The sequence below is a fragment of the Lissotriton helveticus genome, chromosome 4_1, assembly GCF_964261635.1.
Source record: "Lissotriton helveticus chromosome 4_1, aLisHel1.1, whole genome shotgun sequence".
NCBI lineage: Eukaryota > Metazoa > Chordata > Amphibia > Caudata > Salamandridae > Lissotriton > Lissotriton helveticus.
This window is the reverse complement of record NC_136063.1, coordinates 296000022-296026540: the sequence shown is the minus strand read 5'-3', so window position 1 is coordinate 296026540 and position 26519 is coordinate 296000022. Positions and strand designations below refer to the sequence as shown.

Below are 26519 nucleotides of genomic sequence, written 5' to 3'. Positions count from 1 at the left end.
GAGATGCTTGCTTATGTGTGTATTAACCTTAACAACGCTTGTCATTAAAAATGGCCGCTGCTTGGCGGGGTTTCTTCTGCGCATGCGTTAGTCACACTCACGTGACGTGACGTACTCGCAGTTCTGGTGGGAATCTTTTGCACTTGCGCACTAGCATTAAGATGGCTGCTTTGTGTTCTCACATGCTGAAGCTTGCGCTCATGCTTTTGCGCTACTGTGTTGTGTGCCTCTAACACTAATGCTATAGTTATAATAAAGTAAGGGGTATAGAGTAGCTATTCATGGTATACAGTGTATTCATTTTTGTTTGTATTTCTAATTTGTTCTCGCTTACTTTTCATGTATCGTAAATCATGGGCCTGGGAGGGAAGCAAACCCCATCTTAGAAGTCCCTACTGCGCATGTCACCCTGGCAGAGGGAAGAAAACCTTGACCAGTGGAACTCAGCCAGCTGGCAGCCACAGCTAAGATGCTCCTGAGAAAGTGACCTGCGACCCAGCAGAAAGAAGCTGAACTGTACTGCAAAAGCTACATTTGTATATATTCCATTGTATTCTGTAGAACAGCTCATGTGAACCCCAAATTCAATAGGCGGTCCCAGAATATGTAAATGAAGACTTGTAAAGGTGAAATGTGGTTGGTGTGTTAACCTGGCCTACTTGTGGACCAATCGAAAATTCGAATTCTTACACTTGCAACATTTGGGGGTTGGTACACTGACCCGAAAACAGTATAACTAGCCTAGGTTTAGCTAGAGAAATTGTCCGACTTGTCTAAATAGCTGACCTGTCACTGACCCAATGCACTCAATAGGTGACTTGATACAGAGGGCTGCGGAGCACTCTGTCCGAACTTTCCATAGACTCAAGAAGGTTTAAACCTTAAGTGCTGGCGGAGCACTTTGCTGGGGAATTCGAAAAACCCAATCGGGGTTCTGACTGATAGCTGCAGAGAGGGTGGAGCGCAGGCGTTGCTTCCGAACTGTGGGTGCTGGTCGTCCCTTGATGGTCCTGTCCTCATCCTAATCTGGGTTTCCTGTCCTGTCCTGGGGTGTCCTTTCCGTCCTTGCTGTCCTTCTGGTGACTGTCCTTCCTTGGGGTTCCTCCTGTCCTTAACTGACCCGTGGCCAGGGTTGGTCTTCACACCACTTTAGGTAAATATAGTGCTGAAAGTCTACTCTGCACCTTCTATATTTTCTTTCTTTTGCTTTAATAAAGTCATACTCTTGCAAAATTGATTTTCCATGCTTTTCGCATCTCTGAATGAACAAGTCATATATAAATTGTCGTTATTCCAGCATGTTCCATTTTCTTACCCATCCTTTAAGTTCATTCCTTTTCAGTTCATGATACATAGATGTTCCTTGTCTTTACCCATTATTTAGCCGATTCAAGTAATTGCACCGGTTTATTAGTATGGTCTCTTTGCGCTTTACCTATAGTTCCTCTTTATGGGGAAATATTTCACTGTGAAATCCTAGTATGTTCTCTATTCTTCCCCGTTCTTAGTCTCTCCATATTAAGTCTAAATTTTGAAACTGCTGCTTAGCATGTTCCCTGTTCTTACCCTCCTTTAGACTCATAAATGGTTGGCTTGATCTATTTCCTATATGGATATGTGCTCTTTGTAATTCTGGTTATTGATAGTTTAATTGCTGTAAACCTAATGCTTTCTTAACTTGATTAACCTTAGACAAAGGTTTTTAAAACTTTTCGGGAGTCTGTGGTCATTTCATGAGTGTAAAGAAAATTACAATAGTGGGTATTTTGTGTCTGCCTTTCTTTTACAGCTAGCTCCCTGATCCATTGTGATCTTAGGTACCCGTAACGCTGGAATGGTAAGTCGGGTACACCGGAAATGAAATAGGAAGGAACAAGGGTTACTGGTAGTAGAGTGTATGGTCGCCCGATTAATAATATGATAAATTGAAATTTATGGGCCCGATACGTATGTGGTAAAATTGTTGGTCGGGTGACCTGCGCGCTCTAACACTACAATGTATCTTCTTCTGATTGATCCTGCGGCGCCGCGCAGCTCTGAGTCAGTGTGTCAGCCTGCCTGGTGCCACTACAGAGTAGTGCTCAATAGCTACTACCGTCAGAGCCGTGGCCCAGTCAGATTGTCTGACACAATTTGTGACCTTGGCGCTGTGAGACGTCACGTCCTGTTGTAGTATAGATGGGAGCATGAGAGAGGCAGTGGTTTGCGTGTGGCTCTGGGCGCCATTTAATCATGACGAGGTCCGCATCTCGCACCGGCCGGGCGAGTCGCCTGCGCTGTATGGGCCAATAATAATAATGGTTGTGTATTTTATTTATAATAAAGGCCATTACAAGCCTGCGCCTTTTCTAAATTAATTTCCAAGCCCGTCTAGCCGAGGGAGAGTGCAGTGGACGGGCGGGGAGTTATGGAGTCAATGACTGACTCACTGACCGTCACTGTCGGTTGCTGCGGCTGCCAGGACTCACTGAGGAAAGCCGGCTGCAGCACTTTGCACCGTGCAGCAGGGCCGGCGACTAAGGTGGATTGCCGTGGGGGTAAAGCTTCTCTCACCTCACGACCTGAGCCAGCCAGCTGAGCGGTCACCGACGCTCTAGTCACGCATGCTGCCTGGCTGAAGATCAAAACTGAACAGTAAGTAGTATGTTGTTAATGTTTGCCAGCCACTTGCCACCACCACTCGAATGTGTACTGTGTCATAAAATTACACAATTACATTTCCAACTACTTCACTTTTAGAAAGTTCACTTTGCTAAGTGGAGGGAAATATAGCTATTTTTGCCCCGTTAATGCAAGGAGAAAAGGGCTGCCTGCAACTCCGTTTCCTCTGACACACCTTGATCAGCCGCCTGCAACTGCACCCCATCGCCCCTCTTCCCAGTCAAACTATTGTTATGAAAGTTCTTATAAGCTTAGAAAGTGTCAATAAACTGTAAGGGAGCCCCACCCCCCTTCCCATGAATGAAAAAGATCCATTAAACCGTTGTTAATGTTCCGGGACTGAACCCTTAACTTGTCTATGCTCGGCCCTGGTTCTGCCAGTACACGTCCAATTTTCTCGCTTCTGGTGTTGCAATGTTTAAGAACTTTTATACGCACTTTTAAGCTCTTGCTGGCTGGGTCATGTGTGAACGCTCTTCTCCTGCAACCCTTTACCCCAAGTTCCAACTTGGCCCATGAGATAATCATCTTCTTCCGCTTTCTGTTGTACCGGATGTTTGGGGGTTCCGGCCTGTCTGTTATTGCCAGTGGCACATTGTATGTAGTCTCCCTTATGCACTATTTGTGCTTACTGTGTCTACTGCCCCCGCACAGTGATGGCTCAGTTCTGTTATTTACCGCAAGTTACCAGCAGCTTTTAACGCATTGGGCAGGCCCAGCAGAGAATCGCATTTTTAGCTGCTCCAAGGTTCCTTGTGGATTCAAGTGTCTCCATCTCTGAAACTCGCGCAAGTGACTCTGAGTAACTATGATAGATAATTTATCAGCTGGCAGCTGAGATCAACTGCGCTGGGGCCTCTCTCATCCTCTTTGGTACAGTCTGGTCTGACAGTGCCCTTTCATTTCTGGTGCTTTACAGCAGTATTAAGATGATCTTGGAGTTTTTTGTTGCTCAATTATGTGTAATTTCTGACATGTATATGTTTTCCTCCTCTTCATTGCTTGATTTTGCTTGCAAGAAAGTGTCACTCATAGTCGTTGAATCCCACTCATATTTACACTGATATTATGACAATGTCACACATAAGCAATCTGAAACCTTGACAGCTATGGTAGTAGCCTTTTAGATAACCTGATATTTCCTCAGTTCTGAAGACAGTATCACCTATAACTTCGAACGACAAACATGCAAGTCAACATTTCAGAACAGGAAAGAGAGATTTTTAAAAACTAATCAGGGGAATGAATTTTCCTTATTGAATTCCACTGAAGTAAAAGCAAAGCAGGAGACAACTAAAATCAAATCATGGTTGTTTTAGAATTCGGGAGCCTCCCGCGTGAACCGGGTTATGTTGACATGGTTGTGGATTAACAAATAATCCCTACTGGAGTCCAAAGAGGAAGCAGTTCTGTTCAAAATGGCGCCCAATTTTAATCAGTTCTGTTTGAGCTGCTAGGAATCCAACAACCGCTGTCTTTTCACTATGCCTTTTAAACCATCTTGAGTACTAGCCATACATTACCTACTACTGACGAATTTAAAATAGAAAAAAAAATATTCTGGCGTGAAGTAAAACCAGCGTAGTAAAGCTAGCACGCTCTGAAAACTATAACACGCTCCATAAAAATAGCGAAAGAACTCGTGCAGCAGGCTGTCCACGGGAAAGTCTAGGCAGGAACCATTGTACGAGCATTTGGCTCCCTCTAGTGGCAGCGTATATTCACGACAACCAAAGCTTCCTGGTCGGGAACGGGCATGTGTACGGCAGGCTCTGCTGACCATGAGCGCCTCGCTGCCCTCGTTCCCCATACCTGCGACTAGTGGCCACATCACCATCGCCCCTAAGAGCGCCTGCACCTACACCAGCTGCTACTGGTAAGGGATTCTCGAACTATCACGTTATTTGCCTGCCGTACTACTTTACTTCATTGAGGTGTGTAGACGACGGACTATACCAAAGAACTAACGCTAAGGAAACAGAGGAAGGACAACTATAAAAGGAAAGTAGAAGACACAAACGAGGGGCCTGAACTGAAATAGTGCTATGGCTTTGTTTAATTTATAAAAAGTAGGCGTCAGCTGTTAAACAGCACATATCCATACATGCCAACATTTCAGAAGAGCAAATAGGGAGATTTAAAAAAAAAAAATCGGGAGAATGGGGCCTTGAATCGGGTTACTGGGATGTAAGGGCTTTGGAAGTGTGCTGCTGCAAGATTGGACATTTGAAACCCAAATGCACGTTTTGTTTTTACCTTTCCGAAGCATGCAGCGCAATGGCAGGCAGAGAGAGGGTGATGCAAGTGTTGTGCACTGGCCTGGCAGGTTGCTGGCAGTGCATGCTACCCCCTGCCTCTCCCCCCTCCCCCCTTGTGACAGCCCGGGCTGAAACAGCTTTTTGTGCGCACACACGGCCGCCCCCCCCCCTCCCCCTACTTCACAGGTCTTTAAATGACCATTCACTTGTTAATTACGCTTTGTTGATTTTTCACTCCTTCTAGAGCCCCTGCATGGTCACTGACTATTGCTGGAAGAATTGGTACTTTAAACAATACCAAGCGCTGTCAGCTGAAACTCCGAGGAATCGGGTTTTTGCTTGCAGGAATCGGGAGGCGGGAGACTAGCCCTGAAATCGGTAGTCTCACGCCTGAATCGGGAGTGTTGGCATGTCTGCATATCTGTGCGGGGAGTCATTTCTATTACCTTAAAGTATAGAGGTCTCTAGTGCTCGAAATTGAAGCTTTTTCAATGTCCTCAATACCTAGGGCAATAGAGCGCATTCATTTCTAGTACGCTGAAGGGCTGCTGATTTTCTTCCTGGGATCTCAAGGTGGGCGAGCCACTCACCGAAGGTTCAAGCGAAATGTCTGGACCTGGCTCCTCGACTCTAGGTTCTCTTTGACCAGAGCTTTCGGGCTCAGTATTCATGTACTTAATTTTTCATGAAACAACACTGACCAAATTCTGAACAATGCGTGTTAGAAAACGTTACATTCATCCATGTAGTTTCTGCTTATATTTCATATGGTTGACTTAATCCTGCATTCATTTTTGTTATGTTGTTTTTGTATGATTTACTATTGTATTGTTACTTTAAGTGTTCGTGATGCCAGAGCCATGGAATGAATGGTGATGTACCATTCTGGTTCCATGGTCAGTTGCTGAGTAGCTGCAAGAGCGTATGCTTCCCCCCTGGCACTCACCTGTTGTACCTTTCTTTTATATTCAATTTATCAATAAAGGACTTCTTAATCATTGGATTCTCTCTCTACAAATTGGCGACGAGAGAAAATGGTGGACTAGAGGTGACATCTATTTTGATGTTTATTCAAGGATAGGAGAGGAAACCAATTTTCAACTGCGTTATTAAGTTAATGATGCAGAGGTTTTGTATAAAAATAGTATATTTATTTTTAAGTTATTAAGTGCGAGCACAGCACGTCTATCAAGGTAAAGATCAAGCAAACAGTAACACATAGAATCTGGAACCTGAACTGTAAGATGCAGGCACGTATCAATACATTCCAGGCTCCAGTCATCAGCAACAAGGATAGACATAAAAGAGTAGAATGAATGAACTAAGAATGTAACACATCTTATCCCTAAATAATTAAGATGTTATCTCAAATACCTGCTAGGTAATTTTTTAGGTCTTACATTATCTTTAACTCTAGAGGCAATAGACACATCTCTTTGTACAAGATTTTGAGGATCATCTTTCAGATTATTTTGTACAACCTTTTGAGGATAAATCTTCTGATTATGTGCTAACAAACTATGTTTGTATCCTGAATGAGAGATCTGAGAATTGTACAGATTGTAGGGATCACCACATTTAGCCACTCTTCGAAAATTCCAAACTCTACCATCCTGAGTTACCACACTATTTTTAAAAATCTTACAGGGGAGTATTTTTACCTCCCTCACTCCTGTCATGTCTGCCGCAGGCATGAAGTCGTAGTCTAGATGGGAAGAAAAAAGAGTTGTCACAAAAAGCCTTAGACTGGGCCCCTATTGCAAAGGACATTGATCTGGGTGTCTGTCAACCACTGAAGGTGTCAAGGGCTGGGTTCATGACTGTGTTGAAGTCTCCTTTAACAACCAATTTTCCAGTTTGCATTAGTGTTAACTGAGTGTATACGTTGACTAATAAAGAGTCAGCCCAATTTAGAGGTATGTAAGCGCAAACCCTCTGTTATGCCTTTAAGCATCACAAGATGCCCAAGGTGTTCTGTTCATGATTTCAATGGGATCAGTGGGAAAGATCGCCTAAGAAGGATAGTGACACCCCTCACCCCCTCGTATATCAAGCACGTTAAACTCGTGTATCAGTATCTGTTCAGAAAACTGTGGCTGTTACCCATCAGATGAGTCTCTTGGAGCAGAAGTTTGCCTGGGGCCAGCTATTTAGCAATGGTAAGGACTGCTGCCCTCTTAAACATATTGTTCAGCCCGTTAACATTCTTAGAGAGGAACCAATAGTGTTTCTCTATCTTAGTGTGTGCTGTCATGCGATTAGGTTCAGATTAGGGGGGATTTGTGTGTGCTGTTGTGCAGCAATCGGAAACATAACTCCAAACATCCTTAAAACAGGTTGCAATTAGCAACTCCATTCCAACATCCCTTGACCCTACACTTTGGAGAGTGAAGCATTGGTGCACATTTACATAGCTGTTTCAACTAAGAATCAACAAAACAGTAACCAAGGAGAGAAAAAACACCCCTTGCCACTCCCTCTTGCTTCAAACTAAAAGTCTTTACAGTTGTGGATTGCCTGCGTGTTTGTACAGGATGTTACAATCAACCGTTTGTGGGGTGTCCTTTTCATATTGCTCATCGTTAGTACAAGTTAAGCATGATGATTTTCCCATCTTCTGCAAAAGAGTCAATTGTCTGTTTGTTCGGGAAGATGGTCAACCATTCTCGTGGTCACATTGCAGAGGGGATGGAGCCCTCCCTGGCCCTTATTCTGGGCTTGGAACGACCATCAGGGCTTTCGTCCCCACACTTGGAAGTTGAGGTATTGAACAAATTTGTGACTTTTGTTAGGACTGGTATTTGATTTACTTGCAAATATGTTTTCTAATTTGGCTGCTTACTAAGTTTGCAATGGAGGTGCAAACTAAACAAGGGGTTTTATGGGTTCAAGTCCTGTGTGGGTTTCTTTGTTAAAACTGCCCTCTTAAGGCTTTGCTGGTCACGAGAACTGGCTGCAATTTTACATAAGAACTGAAGTTCCAAGAACAGGTTTGATCTGCAGTGTGCCCAATAGGGAAACATTAGTACTAGCTAGCTTTGTTAATTGTAACGCTGCGTTATTACATCAAGACATATGTGATAATAATGCAACATAGTTCAATGGCGATACAGCCATTTACAAAATAGATATACAGCAATTTATCTGTGCCTTTGTGCAATTTGAAAGGGGACAGCAGGCAGATGCAGTGCAGGGCTTTTCATAAATATGAATATAATGTCGGAGCGAGAATGCATGTGATGAAAAATAAAGCGGCACGCTGATGGAGCACAAAATATAGAGCACAACTTTGAAAACAATCAGGATAGTAACAAAAACAGGCATAGTTCAGAACAGGAGCAGGAAACAAACAAAAACAAGCAGTGTTTGGAACATGAGCAGGAAACTAACCTAAAAAATAGCGCATGAAATGAACAGATAAGGACTACAGTTGAACAATACCAGCAGTTAGTCTCTGCTCCATAGGAGGAAACAAATGAGCATAAGAAAAAAGATTACCCACTTGCAAGTAAACCTTTTTCAAGGACAGTCCAAGTAATGAATATAAAGCCAGTGAATAAAGCATGTCTCGAAGAAACAGCGCATGTGCTGCCTAGGCTTGACCTAAAAAATGGACAAAAGGAACTAACAAAGGAATGAGAGGAGAATGGGAAGGAGTGAAAGATTCATCAAACAAAGGGAAGAGAGAGAAAAAAGAATGAAAGAAAAAGAGGTCGAAAAATGAATGAAGAATAAAAGGGAAGAAAGAAGATGGAAAGAAGAAAGGGAAGAATGAATAAAAAAGAAAGAAGAAAAGAAGGACGCAAGAAGGAAACTCTAGTTGATATGAAACTATCCTTCTTTTGACAAATTGTTTTGAAATTGTGCTGTGAATGCATCATTTTGCACCAGTTGTTTTCCGTAGGGATACAGTTCCTGTGAGCCTTTATACAAACTGTTGTGATCACTTACTTTGCTTCAGGGGTGGCTCCTCCATAATGGTGGAGGAACGTCGCCCCACTCGTCAGTCAGTCACAGAAAAATAAAATGATAATAAAATAATATTATTTAATTTTTCTTTGACTAATTCTGACATGCGTGCAGGGTCGAGCCATGACGGGCAGGTGGTGGCACTCAGAAGTGCGCATGTATGTTTGGCTGGCCGTCCTAGGCCTGCCAAACATACATGCACACTTCTACTTCCCCAATCCAACTGTGTTCACAGCCGGGTTAGAGAAATGCTGTAGGCTCACAGGCAGTGTCTGAGTGGCAATGCAGGCCGCTCAGACCAATCCTGGCAGGAGAGCAGCGCTAGGATTGGCTGAGCAGCCTGTGCCTTCCCAGAGACTTGCTGTGGCGGCTGTCAGAGCCTGCAGGGAAAAGGTACGTTCAAAAAAATAAAATTATAATTTTCCTTCCCATTTAGCCCCCGCCCTCGATGCTCCCCAACTTTGTGTTGTGGTGGCCACCACTGCTTTGCTTGCTCGTTCAGTGCCATGCATGGGTCAAAGTGGGGGGTATTTTATTTTTCTGGCTACTCTGGGGTCGAGGGACTCTTCCTCAAAATCTCTCTCCCATTTGTCACTGAAAACACCTCTACAGAACTTGGAAATGCTAAATAGATTAACCCTCACCATGGTGTTGGATAGCTGATATTTTTGAGTATTCCTTGTTCATGCACACTCTAAAGCATGTTGTCTCATTGTTTTTAATAATGTCAAGAACAGTAATAGTGTTATGGATAATTACATTCTTACACCTTTTTTTGGCACTTCCAGAATCAGGGACACACCCAACTCTGCATATTGTTGTCTTAAGCTTAAAGCCACTGGCTTGCCCAGCCCATTGATACAACCTCATGGCAGAGAACAGAAACCTACCTTCTGTTGGGCACATAGTCCAAGTCCTCTTTATGCAAAACCTTGAGTAAAGTGGTAGCTGAAGAAAGTTGGTCTTATCTATAGAAGATAATTTAGGACTTGTCGCAAGAACAATGAATTGATAACTACTCTTATTATTAAAACACCGTATCTAATAGCCACTTTTAAGTTGCAGATCATTTTCCTCCTTCACCTTTTGTCCTTCTAATGTTTGGTAGTGAGGACACTGACCAGTTTCACACGTGTTTCACTATCCTTCAGCTCCTCGGTTTAAATAGATTCTCTGCCCTCACCTGGAAAAGAAGTTCTCTTTCGCATTCCTGTGAAAACAAGCATTAGAAATGCAATAGGTCTCGGGTTTTTTTGAGTTGGAGAAAATGGCCTTGTAAATGGCAATGTATTTTAGGCATGTGTCTTGGAGTGTGAGCATGTGGTGTGTGTTGGAAAAATGTGTTTTGCTTTTGAATATTAGCAATGGTGGTGTGCTGTGCTTTAACGCATTATCTTGAAAAGGTAAAGTGTAGCATAGAGCTATTGCTACAATATTTTATGATGGATGCATTAACAATTGATAGGTACATTGATGGGTGGTGGATGTGTGTGCCTGTAGGAATTGTGCAGTGATGGCTGGTGGTGTGTGTGCTTGTGTGGCTGTGAAGCGTACAGAGATGGATGGTAATGCGTGTGCTTTGTAAAAGAGTGCACTGACAGCTGTTGATGAGTGTGCTTACTGAAAGAGTGAACTTTGGTGGTGTTGTGTGTGACTGATGAAAGTGTGCAGTGACAGCTGCTGGTGTGTGTGTGTTTAGTGAAAGCATGTACTGACATTGTGTGTTGTGTGTGTGGTGGATTTGCGGCACTGATGCATTGTCGCATTTGTGTTTGGTGAAAGCGTACATTGATGGCTGTTGGTATTTGTGCCTGGTGAAAGTATGCACTGACGGCTGGAGGTGTGTTGTTTTGTGTGTTTTTTGTGTGTAGTGATGAGTGTGTGCTGGTGAGAGGCTGGTGTGTGTTTAGTGTGTGTGGGTGTGGTATGTTTGTGTGATGTATGTGTATGTGGTGTGTGTGTTTGTGTGTGGTCCTATGTATGTGTGTGGTGAACTTAGTTTTAGTGTTTGTCTCCCGCACACTCAGACAGTGTCCCTACACACATACACTGCTCACTCTGCACATCCACACTGTTCATTCGCATAGTCACACACTGTTCATCCTGGACACTCACACACTTTGCACCCTGTACACTTACACGCTGTTCACCCTGCATACTCACATACTCACACACTGTTTACCTTGCACACTCACAGCTGCAGTCACTGTCACTCTGCAGTCACGGTTACTCTGCAGTCACACTCACTCGGCACTCACTCTGTACCTGATGTCACTCTGCACTCACTTTGCACCTGCAATCACTCTACACTCACTCTCCAATCACACTCACTCTGCAGTCACTATGCAGTCACACTCACTGCAGTCACTCTGCAGTCACACTCACTCTGCAGTCATTCTGCACTTGCACTCACTCTGCACTCACTCTTTCTGCACTCACTTTCTCTGCATTCTGCACCTGCTCTCACTTTGCACTCACTCACTGTGCACCTGCACTCACTCTGCAACTGCATTCACTTTGCCCCTGCACTACTCTGCACTCACTCTGCACTCAGCATTCTGCACTCACTGCCACTCTGCACTCATTCTGTACTCACTCTTTCTGCACTCACTCTTTCTGCACTCACTCTTTCTGCACTCTGCATCTGCTCTCACTTTGCACTCACTGTGCACCTGCACTCACCCTGCACTCACTCTGCAACTGCATTCACTTAGCCACTGCACTCACTGTGCACTCCCTCTGCACTGAGCACTCTGCACTCACTGCCACTCTGCACTCATTGTGCATGCGCTCTGCAGTAAATCACACTCGGCACTCACTCACTGTCACTCTGCACTCATTCTGCATGCACTCTGCACTAACTCACACTCTTTACTCACTCACTCTCATTTTGCAGTCGTTCTACTTTACCTTTGTACTTATTCTGCACTCACTTCTGTCATTCTGCACTAACTCACACTCTGCACTGACTCTCACTCTGCACTCAGTCTCAAATTGCACTTACTCTCACTCTACACTCACTCGCAGGTGTCCTTATCCTGCCGCCTGCACCAGCTTACTGCTATTCCCCCCGCTGAGGACATTTGCGTTGTGTGTATATATATATATATATATATATATATATATATATATATACATATATATATCTCCAGAGACACTGGAATTTTGCAGCAGGGCAGCACCAAACTATGCAGCAGGGTTGAGTAAATTATGGGGCAAAAAAGGGAAATTATGTGGAAAAATGTAGCAAGTTTTGATAGTAATAACAATTTTATGACTTTTACATATTGTGATACTGTCTGGGGAGAGACATCAACTTATTTCTGTATTTGTTTGTCAAAATGATACCAATAAGTAACTCAAAGATGACAAGTTAACCTTGACATCACGAGAGCACCAGGAGGCGCCTTAAAGCAGCACTCTGCTCCGCTTCGCGGGACGCCGGGCGAAGCCCGGGCTAAGGGCGGGCCCTCTGTGGCCCTCAGAGGACCTGAGGAGGATGGGACGGGCCACCCCATTTGACTCTATCACAGGAGGAGGTATTGTGATGCTTCAATTTTATTGACTATATTGACCATTCTGCCGTTTTCATCAATACCATAGACACTATGTCCATTTGGGAAGAGCTCAACGCCCTGTGTGGCACAAAGTACGTCCCTGATGCTATAACCTCCCCTACTGTGGGCACTAACTGTGTTATTTTTAATGGCTTCCCACGGGACTTAGCATCACCTGTAAATAAAGACCAAAATCAAGCAAACGCTTCGCCCCTGGATCTCATTATTAGAGGGAAGCACGACAGCGAAATTGACACTGGGAACTATGCAAGTAACCAAAATCTGTGCACCAGCCCAACATCATCTCCCTCTAAATTAACAACATCAATGGAGGTCACGGCCGCGGCCAAATTAGACGACCCTGTCTTGTCCCCCCAATTGACTTTACTAACCCAAATTGAGCAACTGTTGTTAGCCGTCATCTCACCCTTGGTCTTAAAAATCAACGACTTGGGGGACAGGCTGATTAGCATCGAGGAAGTAATCAAAAAGTATCCTCCTCCAAATAATAAAATGGCTACACCCGCCTGCCCAAACCCTCCCACCGCCCCTGAAAAGCATAAGTCTGGTATTTGTAAGAATGGTGAAACTCAAATACAGCCTCCCTGTATACCTACCCCAATAGGCCACAAAGTAACTTTAAAACCTGCGTTACAAACTCATACAGTGGTTAGACCAGCTCCGGTAAGAATGCCATGTATCAACTTACCTCCTGAAGCCGCCCCATATGTGTCTGTCCTCTCTGGGGTCCCTGCCCTCAGCCAGGGAACACACGAATCACAGAAGGACCTACTAAATAAGGTCATCTTCTGGCTACAAAACAATAGACCTTTGCCACCTGAGCTAGATGGTGGCATCCTGAATGTCAGGAGGGTGGGGTGGTTAGGCACGCTGCCCAAAGATATCGCTGGGGACCTGGTGCTAATTAAATTTAAAAATAGGAATATCGTCCCCTATTTACGATTTTGCCCCCCCCAAAGAGAGACATGGCACTATTCGCATTTGGGATTTGCACGATTTTTACCCGAGCCCCCCATATATCCCGATACACAGACTACCGGTAAAGAAATACTACTCCTGGGGAAGGGAACCTCGTCTCTATAGCGCAACTAACCTTTTAGCCCCCAACGGTTTTGAACTTTTGTCCAAAAATTTTATTTTTAAAACCCCACCACTAAGAGGCCACTCACAAGTTTGAGCTAAACTGATAGGGTAGGATGTAACTGATAAGTATTTTACTGATAGAGGCTTGCTTAATGCTCTTCCCCGGCTCCACAGTATGTACGTATGTCTTTTTTAGAGCTGTTTTATTGAAAATGAAATCTCTGATTCGATATATTTATTTAATCTTGTTTTATTAATTTTGTAATGAAATGTTACGTTGTTTATGTAATTTTATGGTGTTTATTTATGTATTGTTGATGCTTTTATGATTTTAAACTAAAATCGAATAAAGCTTAACTGACTGACAAGTTAACCATTGTGAAGGACCGTCCACTGGGCGCTAACACATTGCCATGTTTTTAGTAACAATTGATTGGTTTGAGCTAGAAACATTGTTTGCCCTTAAAACCTGCAGATTATGCAGAAGATAGATTTTGTGGCAAATCTGGCAAATCCATATCTATGCGAAAAAAAAGCAGCGGTCGCAAAATCGCATACTTACAGTGGCCCTGTATATAGCGTTTGAAACTATACGTCTGTTATTTATAAGCGCAATAACCACATTTAAATGGTATTCATTTTGCAGACTGCGGATGGATGCAAGAAGGAGTCTTCCTTGTCAGAACTGACTTGCAGCTTTCACATCACTCTAGTAATCAAAGGCGTGCATTAACTGAGCTATCGTGCTGGCACACTGCTGCTGGCCGAGTGGTTTGGGTTCTTGGCATGTTTAATAGGTACGTTCTAGACTTTGTTACAATAGTCCAGGTGGGCCATTCCTACAGCTAGCTAAAATTGCAAATAACAGAAATCCTTCTAGCCTCTGTGAGAGGGCACAAAGCAAACAAAGGCAAGAACAGCACAACATTACTTTCCGCCTTTGAAGTGTCTGCCATTACTCATTTGATGGCGCACGAGTTGGCATGGGCCGAGCTCCTTGGGCAAAAGCTGCACTGTGTCCCACGGTATGGGAGCTGCCCTATCCTGGGATTAATGCTGGCAAGGTAGCACAGCGAGTTCACCCTCCCTTCTGCAGTCACCTGAAAGTCACGCGGTATCAGGCTGAAATGGGCAAGATTAACATCTGCTACTAACAGTGCTTCGAGACAGAAGCGTGGTGTGAATTGCTATGTAGAAAGCCCTTTAATAATAATGAAACTGGTACCGTCCATAAGCATATTAGCCAACACCCATCCTTCTGGATGATACATCATTTACACACTCATTAGGAAAAGTGCCTCCACCCCTCGGTTGCCAGTGACCATTTACCACAAACACTTGGCACAAGCATCCTTTATGTTGCCCAGACCAGGTTTACCTGCTGGGCACAGCATCCGTCTCACTCCTGCCCCTCACAGGAACAATCCCTGCAAATGGCACACCGTTTGAGACCATGTCAAAGTCAAATTAGTGACATCGAGGAAAATCCAGGCCCCTGTCTTGGCCTCAGTTTAAAACACTCTGGGTGGGTGGACCGACTATGGCTTAGCCAAACGAATGAATCGACCTGCGAGAGAGATCCGTGTGCATCTTGCAGGAAAGAAGTTTAAATCATTCATTAATTCCAGCGCAGGTAGAAAGCAGTCCCTTTAAGATGAGTAGTAAAAAAAACACTTCTTTTGAATGCTGCAAGACAACTTCTTCTAGGCACAGTTCCCAATTATGCGGCTTAGAGAACAACATAGGAGCTTTCATTTTGTGTATGCATAAGTGTGGTAAAAGGCTTTGCCATCTTTTCACTCAATAGTACTGAATATGTCTACCTCATTAGGGTCTAATAAAGTGGGCATCTGATTCCAAATCTTTTCCACAGCAAGTACATTAACCAACTGAGCCATCATAACTAGAGTGGACATTTCATCAGAAAAGGCGCTGTACACGATTAATGGCATAGTCTGGAAAGCCAGTGGTAGAGTAAAAAGTATATATTTCCCTTCTAACGCCCGCAAGAATACTCAGCCTCGAGACAACCCCTCCCCAGCAGCTACCACTGCACTAGGCCCAGCATGGGATAGGGGCTAACTGCACAGGAAGAGCGTTGACCCCGCCCCGACGGCACCATCTGAAGTGGAAATGTAGGCAAATGATGCTACAATAGGAGCCGTTTCCGCTGTCCCGACATCTACGAAGGTACGGCACTTACAGGGCTCGGGTAGCTCTTTTCGGTTCTCCTGGATACATCAGGTTACGCTATTCGATATTTTGTCCCTCCTATAACTTCTACATTTAATCAACATGGTAAAATCTTTCACTTTTTTTGCAGTTTTGTTAATAGCGCCAATTCTACACGAAGGTATTGGAGCGCTTTACATGTGTACCAGTACCCCATTCTGGCATCTGCCTTCAATTACCGGCACCTCTGACAGCTGCTAATTGAGAATTTATGGCATTCTCCTCGACGGGGAGACAGCATGCGCGCACACACAGCTCAAGAAAACTACAGAGTCGTGAATGCGCGAAAGGACCCTGACATCTGGTAATTGGGAATTTATGGCATTCTCATGTGTGTGTTAGCACGGAAAATGCAGGAAGTTGATAGAGAAAAATTCCTAGGGCCTATTGCGTGAACACTTACAAGAACACAGCCGTGAGAGGACCAATGACCATGCAGATGGCACACAACACCACGGAAAATTCTCGCGCACTGAGGAATTTTTACTTCACGATTCTGAGCCCCTTAACAATACGGCTCGGAGCTCCGCCCCACTTCTGACGAAGTGGTGACGTAGGCCGAGCCCTAAAAACGACCCCACACTTTCAGTATATAAACCACTTCTTAATGTTTCTTCTTCCTCTTTATTGTTTCACGAGTCTAACCAGGAAAACTAATGTACAAGGAGACTGTATATGAAAGCTCTCTATTCTTGTCTTGCCTTTAGTGTGCCAGGTAGGACATAACTTTAAATTATTTATTGGATCTGCCTTTTAATCTTTAAACTGTAAAATATCTTGTGGTAAAGTGGATCCACCTAAATGTTTAAGCCAGGTCCAACAATTTGGAGATCTGTTTGGTAGTTAAAAAGATTTTAGTGTTTTTTTTAAGTGTTTTAATCATAAGGGGGACAAAGTGAATCTGCCCATCTTTTTTTCCTTTTTAGGCATGGGAGTTGACAGCACAGCTTTCAATATCAAGCCTCATTCAACCATTAGCTTGAGACTTTGTCAGTCACTTCTTTGCTCAGCCCAGCCGAGTATCTTCAGACCTCACCTAATGCTACTGGCTGTTTGGTGTATCCTTTTGTCTCCACTAAAATGCTTGTGTTAAACTGTACGAGGGACTACTTTATAGCTCTGGCCCTTTCTGAACTCTCCTGCCGGCTTTGGTGTGCATACACTGCATGTGTCGGCACATTAAACCCAGACTTATTGACTTTGCCAATGCTTGTTATTGTTAGCTTCAGTGGTCTATGCTTCTATCTGATCACATCTCATAATATGTTTCCCCCGAATGCAGGGTCTCTCTAACGTATTGACTATTTCATTGAGCTAGTCAAATTTACCTTTAAAATGAAAAACATGCCTTTCTTTTCTCCTCAGTGGATCTAGTACCGGGACACCTACAGAAAGGACCTCTGATGTATCCGGGGTATCCTGAATGGCTGCCTGGAATAGGAATTCCTTGGGGGCAGAAGTCCCATTACCTCTCTTTGTCTACTTTTTCGTATTTTAGTGGTTCTGTTACTTTACTGGAGTACCAGCAGCCCTTGGAGTTCAGGGGTTACCAGACTGTTCAGTCTTCTGAAGTTTCAGCTGCCTTAATGCAGTCCCATGGTTGGCTCACTGGGAGGCAAAGCTTAGCCGTCGTCAGGGTATGTAGGGCATGTCTAAGCCAATTGCCGCCTCTCTCTGACGTTAGCGAATAAAACAGTAGAGGTCAGAGAAACATTATATTTAAAAAATATGCAAAAATGTTTCAACTCTTTCTCCACTGAAGTTCTAGACTCGGACTTGGAATGGGTTCCAGGATTAGTCCAACTGACATTTGTACCACTTTTCCTAAAATGCCTAAAAAAAAGTTCAAACCTCATGGTGGTAGTTATGGTTTAGAATCCGATGTTTTATTTGCATGCTATGATTGTAATGCATATATGAGCAGTGCACAGACACAGATAAAACTAGCATGAACATAGCACACTTCAATGCGCACACGACTGCACGATGAGACACCAACTTGAATTGTGTTGCAGATATAAAAAGGCAATGCACACTGGCAGGACAATCTGTAACTTACCGTGCATCTATTCCACCATAATGGTGAAGCATCCTTTGGCACAGCGAGCAATGTACTCTCCACACATACAGTACAAGGATCTTCCTAAACCGAGCTTGTTTTATTTTCACAATGACGCCAACAATGTTGAAACCTGACTCCATACAAATTCTCTACTATCCACATACAACCAAATACCAACACAACAACAGGGACTAGCAACAAATGCTCCTTCCAGCTTTGTTGATGACCTTTACAGACCTGCACAAGAGTGTAAACAAACGGAGAATGCACTGTAGTGCCACAACAATGGAGGTCAGTGCAGTTTAAATGTGAATATCATATTTCATCAGATGTGTGTTTAAGAAAGTATGGCAGGGGGGCGTGGCCAAGATGGCGTCGGAGTAGGACGCTTTCTCGAGCCTCTCCGACGCCGATCCTGCACAGCGGCTTACAGCGGGGTCCTGAGGCGTTCTGCCGGTGCTACTCGTTCGACGGAGGCTGCCGCTTGCTGGCGGAGTGTTCCGGTGTCGCCGCCTGAGTGAGGGGTGCCCGACAGGAGCTGTCCGGAGGAGACCGAGCCGAGGCCTGTGGAGCAGCGGCCTCGCGTGCCCGGGAGGCCGGAGGCGGCGGAGCGGTCCTGGGCTCCGAAGCGGCTCTGGCGGGAGCCCTGCTACGCTGAACAGGTGCGGAGGACTGCGGATCGCGCCAGCCGAGGAATACTGGCTGATCGCCGTGGGGAGGTGCTTTGCCGGCCCGCACCGGGGTCTGAGGCCGCCAGGAGTGGACGGGGAAGCCGGCGGTGAGCCTGAGGGCGGCCCCCCGAGACCTCCAATATCGGACATTGTGCACAGACCCGGCGGGGGTAGGGTGAGCGGACTTCCCCCCCCCCCCCCCCCTCGGTGAGCCGCGGACTGGAGAACGGGTCGGAGGGGGTGGAACAGCGGAGCACCATAGTGGCGAGGCCCGATTTCTCCCTGAGCCACGTGCCACACTGAGGCCTCCTATACTTGGACCAGGGGGCTACGAGTGGCTGGGAGTCCGGCGCGGGATCTCTATACGCCGACACACCACCAGCGGCACCGAGCTGAATGGGAGGCTGCACCGTGGTAGTAAAGGGACTTTAATACATCTGTGACTTGCTACTGGACCGTATGGAGTGACCTGCCTGTGCGACTGTGACGCGGCCCCCCGGGGGTGGCCCCGCCGGCGCGGCTGCGGCCATCGACTGCGCGCGGGCGCCTTACGGCTCGCTGGCGCGGTTCTGGAGGCCGGGGGCGCTTGATCCACTGGCCCACCCAGGGTTTGGGCCTCCGTAAGGCAGGAGGGCCTCTGAGTACTGGCGGCGTCACTGCGTTGCAGAGGCCTGGTGGAAGAAGAACCGCTCTTTGGCCGGTGCTCCCATATCGGAGAGGACGAACTGTGTCTTCAGCGGACCGCTCCGGTGCGGTGCATCGCCGGTCCACATCTCGGCCTCCCGGCTGCGGTTATTCTGGGCCCGAGTGGCGGTGCGTGGGAGCAGGCCGCAGCCATGTCCAACCCACAACGCAGGGGGGGGAAGGCGGGGAAGGAGGTCGCCCCCAAATCATCGCAGCAACCGGCGTCGCCAGGGGCCGGCGGTCCCTCCAGGTCATCGGACGATGAGGCGCCAGCGACTAAAGCCTTCATGAAGGAACTTTTCGCGACTATCAAAGAGGACATCTCAGAGCTTCGTACCCAGCTGGCCTCGGATCTCAGGGAGGTGCGGAGAGATGTGGATGGGATTGGGGAGAGAGTAGCGACGTTGGAGGACCATGACCTTAGCATTGCGAACGATGTGCACCAACTCCAACAGGATGTCATACGCCTCACAGAGCAAAATCTGGACTTGCAATCCCATGCAGAGGATTTGGAGAACCGCTCCAGGCGAAATAACATTCGCATCAAGGCAGTGCCATGGGACGGGGAAGCGGGAGACCTGCGGGAATATGTCCTAGCGCTGTTTCTCCAGATCCTGGAGGACGAGGAGATGCGTGATGTCCAGATGGATAGGGTGCACAGAGTGGGACTGCCCAGGAGGGGAGGGGGTCCACCGCCAGATATCCTCGTCTGCGTACATGATTTCCAACTGAAGGAAAAGATATTGCGGAAAGCGAGAACCACTGCATCGCTGCAATTCAGGGGCCATCACCCCCAGCTTTACCAGGACCTGGCGGCGTCGACCTTGCAGAAACGAAGGGCCTTCCGTCCTGTGACCGCCTTTCTCCGGGAGCGTGACATATCCTACTCTTGGGGACATCCTTTCCGGATCATCTTTCGATGGGAGAATCGATTGCGTCAGATCCGTTCCCTGCGGGAGGCGACGGAGCTTCTGGGCATTGAGGACACAGAGCCATCACAGGAGCCACGGGGCTCCCCATTCCGGAGAAGGCGTCGTTCTTCCTCGTGGCACAGAATAGGCCCGTCCCAGGAGCGGCGGCGGCCTGACCCGGCAGCTAGGGAGCAGGAGAGAGGGGAGGCAGTAGCTTCGGTGGCCTCCGCCACTGTGACGGATTCTCAGACGAGCTCTGGAGCAGCGTGACCCCGTTCTTATGGAGTGGCGTCGGAGGGGCTCTTGGCCTAAGGTCCCTGGGGTACTATAGTACTTTTGGAGAAGACACCCCAGACCTTGGACCTGGGGGTCCCTAGGAGGGCCCCCCTGCCCCAACCCCGGATCGACGGGGACCTTTTGAACCTGGACCTTCTGGAACTGAAGATCGCGCTGTTCAGGTTCAATGCATTGACTTGCATTTTGTTATTCTTTGTTCTTGGGGGGGTTAGGGGTGGGATTGTTGGCGCTCTAACCTTGGGTGCTGTGGTGGGGATTTTTTGGGTTGGGGAGGGTAGTTCGGGGAGTGGCGGCGACGTTGGGTGGCGAGTGGATGTGGAGAGTGCCTTGGGCATTGGTCTCTTTTTTTCTGTGATTTGTATATGGCTTGGGGACCCACCTTTGTTATTCCTTGCATTCCCTGGGACTATGGGTGACACACGGGACTTGCGGACTGCACGGGCGGGCCTTCTGGGTTGGTCGGGGCTGGGGTTCTTCCCTGGGGTCCCTGTATTTATCTACCTCCTCTGGGCTGGGCTTGAGGGGTGCGTGTGGGTCCGATGCGAGCACCGTGGCTGTATGGCTGTGAGCATGGCGTGGAGACTGTATACTTCCTTATGTCTGTCAGCATAGGAACATGGAACGTGAAGGGTCTTAACTCTCCGCAGAAGAGACAAAAACTCTGGAAGTACATCCTAGATCACCATTTGGATGTGGTGGCTCTCCAGGAGACCCACCTGGCTAGAAAGGATGAGTTGAGGCTCCGACATCGGCAGTTCCCCCTTATCTATAGGGCCTCTGCGGCCACAAAGCACAGGGGGGTGGCCCTGCTCTTCCGGGCCTCCCTGCATTTTCAGCCCATGGGAGTGAGTGTGGATAGGGACGGCCGGTGGCTATTGGTGAAGGGATTGTTACGAGGGCGCTTGTGTACCTTTGCTGTGTTGTATGCCCCTAATGCGGGACAGAATGCCTTTCTGCGGGATCTGCTGGACAGGATGGGGGACTTTGTGGAGGGCCATTTACTTTTGCTAGGCGATTTTAATATGGTGTGGGACAGGGGCTTGGATAGCTCTGGAGGTCATAGAGCGGACGCTGGCGTCTTTTCAGACGATACTAAAAAGCAGTTGGGTGACCTAGGACTGCTCGACAGTTGGCGCTTTCTCCACACGCAGACCAGAGACTACACCTTTTTTTCCAACGTACACCACTCGTATTCCCGCATAGATTATATCTTGATGAGTCAGGCCCTTCGAGGGAACGTACAATTGGCTAGCATTTTCCCGCTCTCGTTATCGGATCATTGCCTTGTGGTTCTGGGACTGCATTGGGCCGCCGGGGGGGATGGTTGGCGCAAGTGGTATTTCCCAGCGGCGCTAGTGCGAGATGAGGTGTCGTGTAAGGCCTTACGCAAAGCGATTGGTGATTTTTTTCTTCTTAACCCGCCGTCGGACACATCGGTGTATACCACATGGGATGCGTGCAAGGCCTCCTTACGGGGCACGTGCCTCGCTCTCAACGCGAATCTGAACAGGCTGAGGCGCGCAGAGAGGGAGGCTCTGGAATTGGAGTTGGCTGCTTTGGAGCAGGCCCACAAGGCGAACCCCTCCAGGGTGACCCTTCGCCCTCTAACGGCGGTCCGTGGGAAGTTGAGGGCCCATTATAATAACAGGGCGGAATTCACGCTCTTGCGACTCCGACGCACCTCCTATTCCCAGGGCAACAAGATCGGACGCCATCTTGCCCGGCAGCTCCGGGACAAACGCGAGAAGGAATATATCGGGGGCATCCGGGACCCTGCGGGCACTGTTCAGCATAAAGACGCGGACAAGGCGGCCATTTTCGGGCGCTTTTATGCGGCGCTCTACTCAAGCGATACCCTCGATCCTGACGCACAATCCAGATTCCTGGAGGGCCTATCTCTCCCGCAAGTCTCTAGGGAGTGGAACGAGTCTCTATCCTCTCCCATCACTAGGGAGGAAGTTTTGGGTGCCATTGGGGGTCTGAAGCTGCACAAGGCCCCCGGGCCAGACGGCTACACGGCCCTTTTTTACAAAACGTTTGCCTCGGAGGTGTGCGACTACCTAGTCTCCCTCTTCAATGCAATGGCGATTGATGGCAGGACCACGGATTCTATGGCTGAGGCCTTGATAAGTGTTATTCCCAAACCGGGGAAAGACCCTGCTTTTTGTACGTCCTACCGCCCGATAGCACTTCTCAACTTGGACGCCAAATTGTATTCTTCTATCTTGGCGGGCAGGATGCAGGACCTGATGCCTGCCCTGATTCATCCTGATCAATCGGGATTTATTAAGGGCAGACAGACCCACGATAACCTGCGTCGCGTCATACACCTCATCGAAAAGGCGGAGCGCTTTCGCATGCCTGCGGTGCTAGTAGGGCTCGACGCAGAGAAGGCTTTCGACCGCGTCGACTGGGGGTTTCTGCACCAGACGCTGTTGGCCTTCGGCTTCTCGCCTTCTTTTGTGAGGATGATTGAGGCTAATTACAGTGGGCCCACGTCCCGTGTGCTTATCAACGGCCATAGATCCGCGAGTTTTCGCCACTCCCGAGGGACGCGCCAGGGCTGCCCCCTCTCGCCCCTTCTCTTTGCTCTTAGCATTGAGCCATTGGCGTTAGCGGTGCGAGACAACGAGGGGATTCTGGGTCTTCCCTTTACGGGCGAGCAGCACAAAATCTCGCTCTTTGCGGACGATGTCTTACTGTCTATCAAGGAACCGGCCCTGTCGCTGCCGCATGTCCACTCTGTGCTATCTGCTTACGAGGCGGTCGCGGGATTTAAGGTTAATTTTGATAAATCCTTCATCCTGAACCTGACCCTCTCGGCCGGGGAGGTACAAGTGACCAGGCAGCTCACTCCGTTAGCCTGGGCGACGGAAACCTTGCTATACCTGGGCGTGCGGTTGACTTCATCCGTGAATGCCCTATTCCACGCTAATTTCCCCCCGATGCTTTCCTCGATGCGGACTGAGTTGGATCGTTGGAAGCCTAAGTTCATCTCGTGGCTGGGCAGGATTCACGCCTTAAAAATGGTGCTCCTTCCCAAACTGTTGTATTTATTTCAGGCCTTGCCTATTCCGATAGGGCTAGACTATTTCCGCCGATTGAAGACTATGATGCTGCGGTTTGTCTGGCAGGGAGGCCGAGCACGGCTTCCATTCCACGTCCTGAGGCGCCCACGCTTGGAAGGGGGAGTAGGCTTCCCAGACATGCATCTGTATTACAAGGCTGCTCAACTAAGGGTCATAGTGGAGTGGTCCCAACAGGAGTCGGAAAAACATTGGCTCCACATGGATCGCAGCATTGCGGGCCGCTCCGTCTGGGATCTGGTTTGGAAGCCTAAGGCGGATCGCCCCAGGAATGCTTATATTAGCACCCCCACGAGCTCGGTGCTGAAGGTGTGGGACACGGTAAGTGGTGACGACCGTTGGACCACGTTCCCGTCCCCATTCACCCCGATTCACTTCAATCCGGCCTTCCCCCCGGCCCTCGCGGAGGGTCCCTTCGACGTTTGGAGGAAAGGGGGCTGTAGGGCCCTCACCCACCTGTTTCATGGCGCCGTACCCCTCACTTTCCACAACTGTATGAGGGACTACGGTGTCCTCCCGACGGAACGCTTTCGGCATCTCCAACTCCTGCATTGGGCGACATCGCCTGCCGTGATAGATGCTGCCACTAGGCCCTTGTCGCGATTTGAGTCCTTTCTTCTTCGCACTGCTACCATGAGGGGTACGATTTCTTTTTTGTACAAATTATTATTGGATACTGCCGTGTCTCCGCGTCCCCGTTACCTAGACCATTGGGAATCCACTCTGGGGAGGGACATCTCCACCAACGAATGGCGGGCTCTATGGAGAGATGTTACAGCGCACAATCACTCTACTGACCTCAGAGAAGCCCATATGAAACTCATCTTTGATTGGTACATGTACCCCGCCAAATTGCACCGCATATTCCCGGCCACCTCGGATAGATGCTGGCGGGGCTGTGGGATGCTGGGAGACTTTAAGCATATTTGGTGGGATTGCCCCTCCATTCAACCATTCTGGGCTGAGATTCTGTCCCACATTGGAGACATTTTGGGGTATCCGGTTCCGAATTCCTTGGACTTTGTCCTATTAGGGCTTAGGGATCCACTACTTGAATACCAGACCAGGGCGGATAAGCGTGTCATGTGGTTGTGTTTGGGTGCGGCCAAGGTGACTCTGGCTGCAGCGTGGAAGTCTCCGTCTACCCCGGCTATTTCCTTGTGGCATGCTCGACTGTGGCGTCTGTTGAGCATGGAACGCCTCTCTGACATCTTCTTGGGGAACTACAAGAATTTCATGTACAATTGGGGCTCACTTGTAAGATTTCTGTCCCGAGGTTTGCCCTCGGCTGTATGCCCGTCAACGCTGCGGTCCCTCCATCTTTTCCAAATTTGATTTCTAGGATGACTGGAGTGTTTGGTATGCTTGTTGGTCGCCGCCACTGGGGGGTGGGTGATGTTGGGGAGGGATGAGGGTGGGGGGGAGTTGGGGTAAGTGTCTTTAGTTCTTCCTCCTTGCTGCTCTCTTGCGGCGTCTAGCTATGCTTTGGGGAGGTCACTGGCCCGAGAGCGGAGTTCGGGCGGTCTTGTCGCTCTGAGGGTGCCTACATTGGACTTGACCCTCTTATTGCTTGCGGACTATGGAACCATGCCGCCCCTTCCTCTTCGGATGGGCCCTCTTCCCCCCTTATTTTTGCACCCCCTGTGTGGGGTTTTGTGGCGGCGTGTCGCCTATCTTCTTCTTCCTTTCTATTCCCCCTCTTACTGTCTACCCCCCCTTCTATTTTCAATTGATATATTGCAAAAATAAAAATTTTATAAAAAAAAAAAAAAAAAAAAAAAAAAAAAAAAAAAAAGAAAGTATGGCAGGTCTGGCGCCCTTCTCCCCTATGCACGCTTTCCATCAAACATCAGTGAAACTAGCAAACCAATAGGAGTGCTGACTGAATTATTTTCTGTTATCTTTGCCTTTGGAAAGAAGCACTCATTATTTGCAAAAAAGAAGAATTTTCTTAACATACATTGCTACTTACTCATGGTTGCATAGTTTTCATATTATCAGCTTATGCTGTCATTCTAGCACCACCAGTTATATTTTCCTGATCTTAAAGTAACTTGATAGTAGATATCACAAGAGCTCGCATGGTTTCTTGAAGTCAACAAATAGTTTTTTGCTAAAATGAGGACCCAAAGGGGTGAGCAACCTTTACAACGCAACTTTTACAACGCACTGCCATTACAACAAAACTTTTACAACGCAAATGGATTTACAACACAAGATTTTACAACGCAAGATTTTACAACGCAAATACCTTTACAATGCAGGTACTTTTACAACGCAATTATTATGTGTTATATGTAATATGTTTTATATTTTATTTAAAAAAAATGTTTTAAATTATATTTGTGAATTATTACTTTTATTGATTTTTAGTAATACATTTATATAATACATTTTAAAATTAATCTATTTTATTAATATAATATTTTAATATTAATAATTTAAAAAAGAGAATTAATATTGTCAAGATTTTTGAAAGTTTACTTTTTGTAATATATAATGTAAAGAATCAATAAATAATATTTAAAATATAAAAATATATTAAATATACAAAATAATATACTAAGGTAATAAATGGTACAAATACTCTAGTATATTGAAAAAATACTTTAGTATAATTGAATAAAAATAGAGTATTATATTTGATAACTTGAAAATACTATTGTTTTTAATCTCAGGTATTATATTTAATTTATTGTTAATAATACTCAAGTTATTTGAATTAATACTTTAATATTATAATTTAAAAAAATGGAGTATATCATTTAAAAATTTTTATTTAATATTATTATTAAAATAAAGTATTATTATTGTTTAAAAATTTATTAAAAGTGATATTAATATTGTTTTAAAACTAAGGTAATAAATTGAATTATATTTTAGTAATACTGTAGTACATTGTAATGAATACTTTAGTATTAATTTAAAAAAATAGAATGAATGTTTGCAATTTTTATAAAAGTGTTTTTTTTGATAATTATTATTTTAAGAGTGTTTATTTATTTTTTATTTAAAATTAAAAAAAAG

General features: G+C 46.5%; 1 protein-coding gene across 2 annotated transcripts in view; it reads left to right on the top strand.

The window, feature by feature from the left end:
- The first annotated feature begins 4327 nt into the window (after positions 1 to 4327).
- Positions 4328 to 26519, top strand: part of NTAQ1 (N-terminal glutamine amidase 1) — a 173509-nt gene continuing 151317 nt past the window's right edge. For both annotated transcript variants that reach the window (XM_078686806.1, XM_078686805.1), the window contains exon 1: positions 4328 to 4537. In XM_078686806.1, coding sequence (XP_078542932.1) covers positions 4443 to 4537 — 95 coding nt within the window. In that variant the 5' untranslated portion in view covers positions 4328 to 4442. The remainder of the gene's footprint in view (positions 4538 to 26519) is intronic.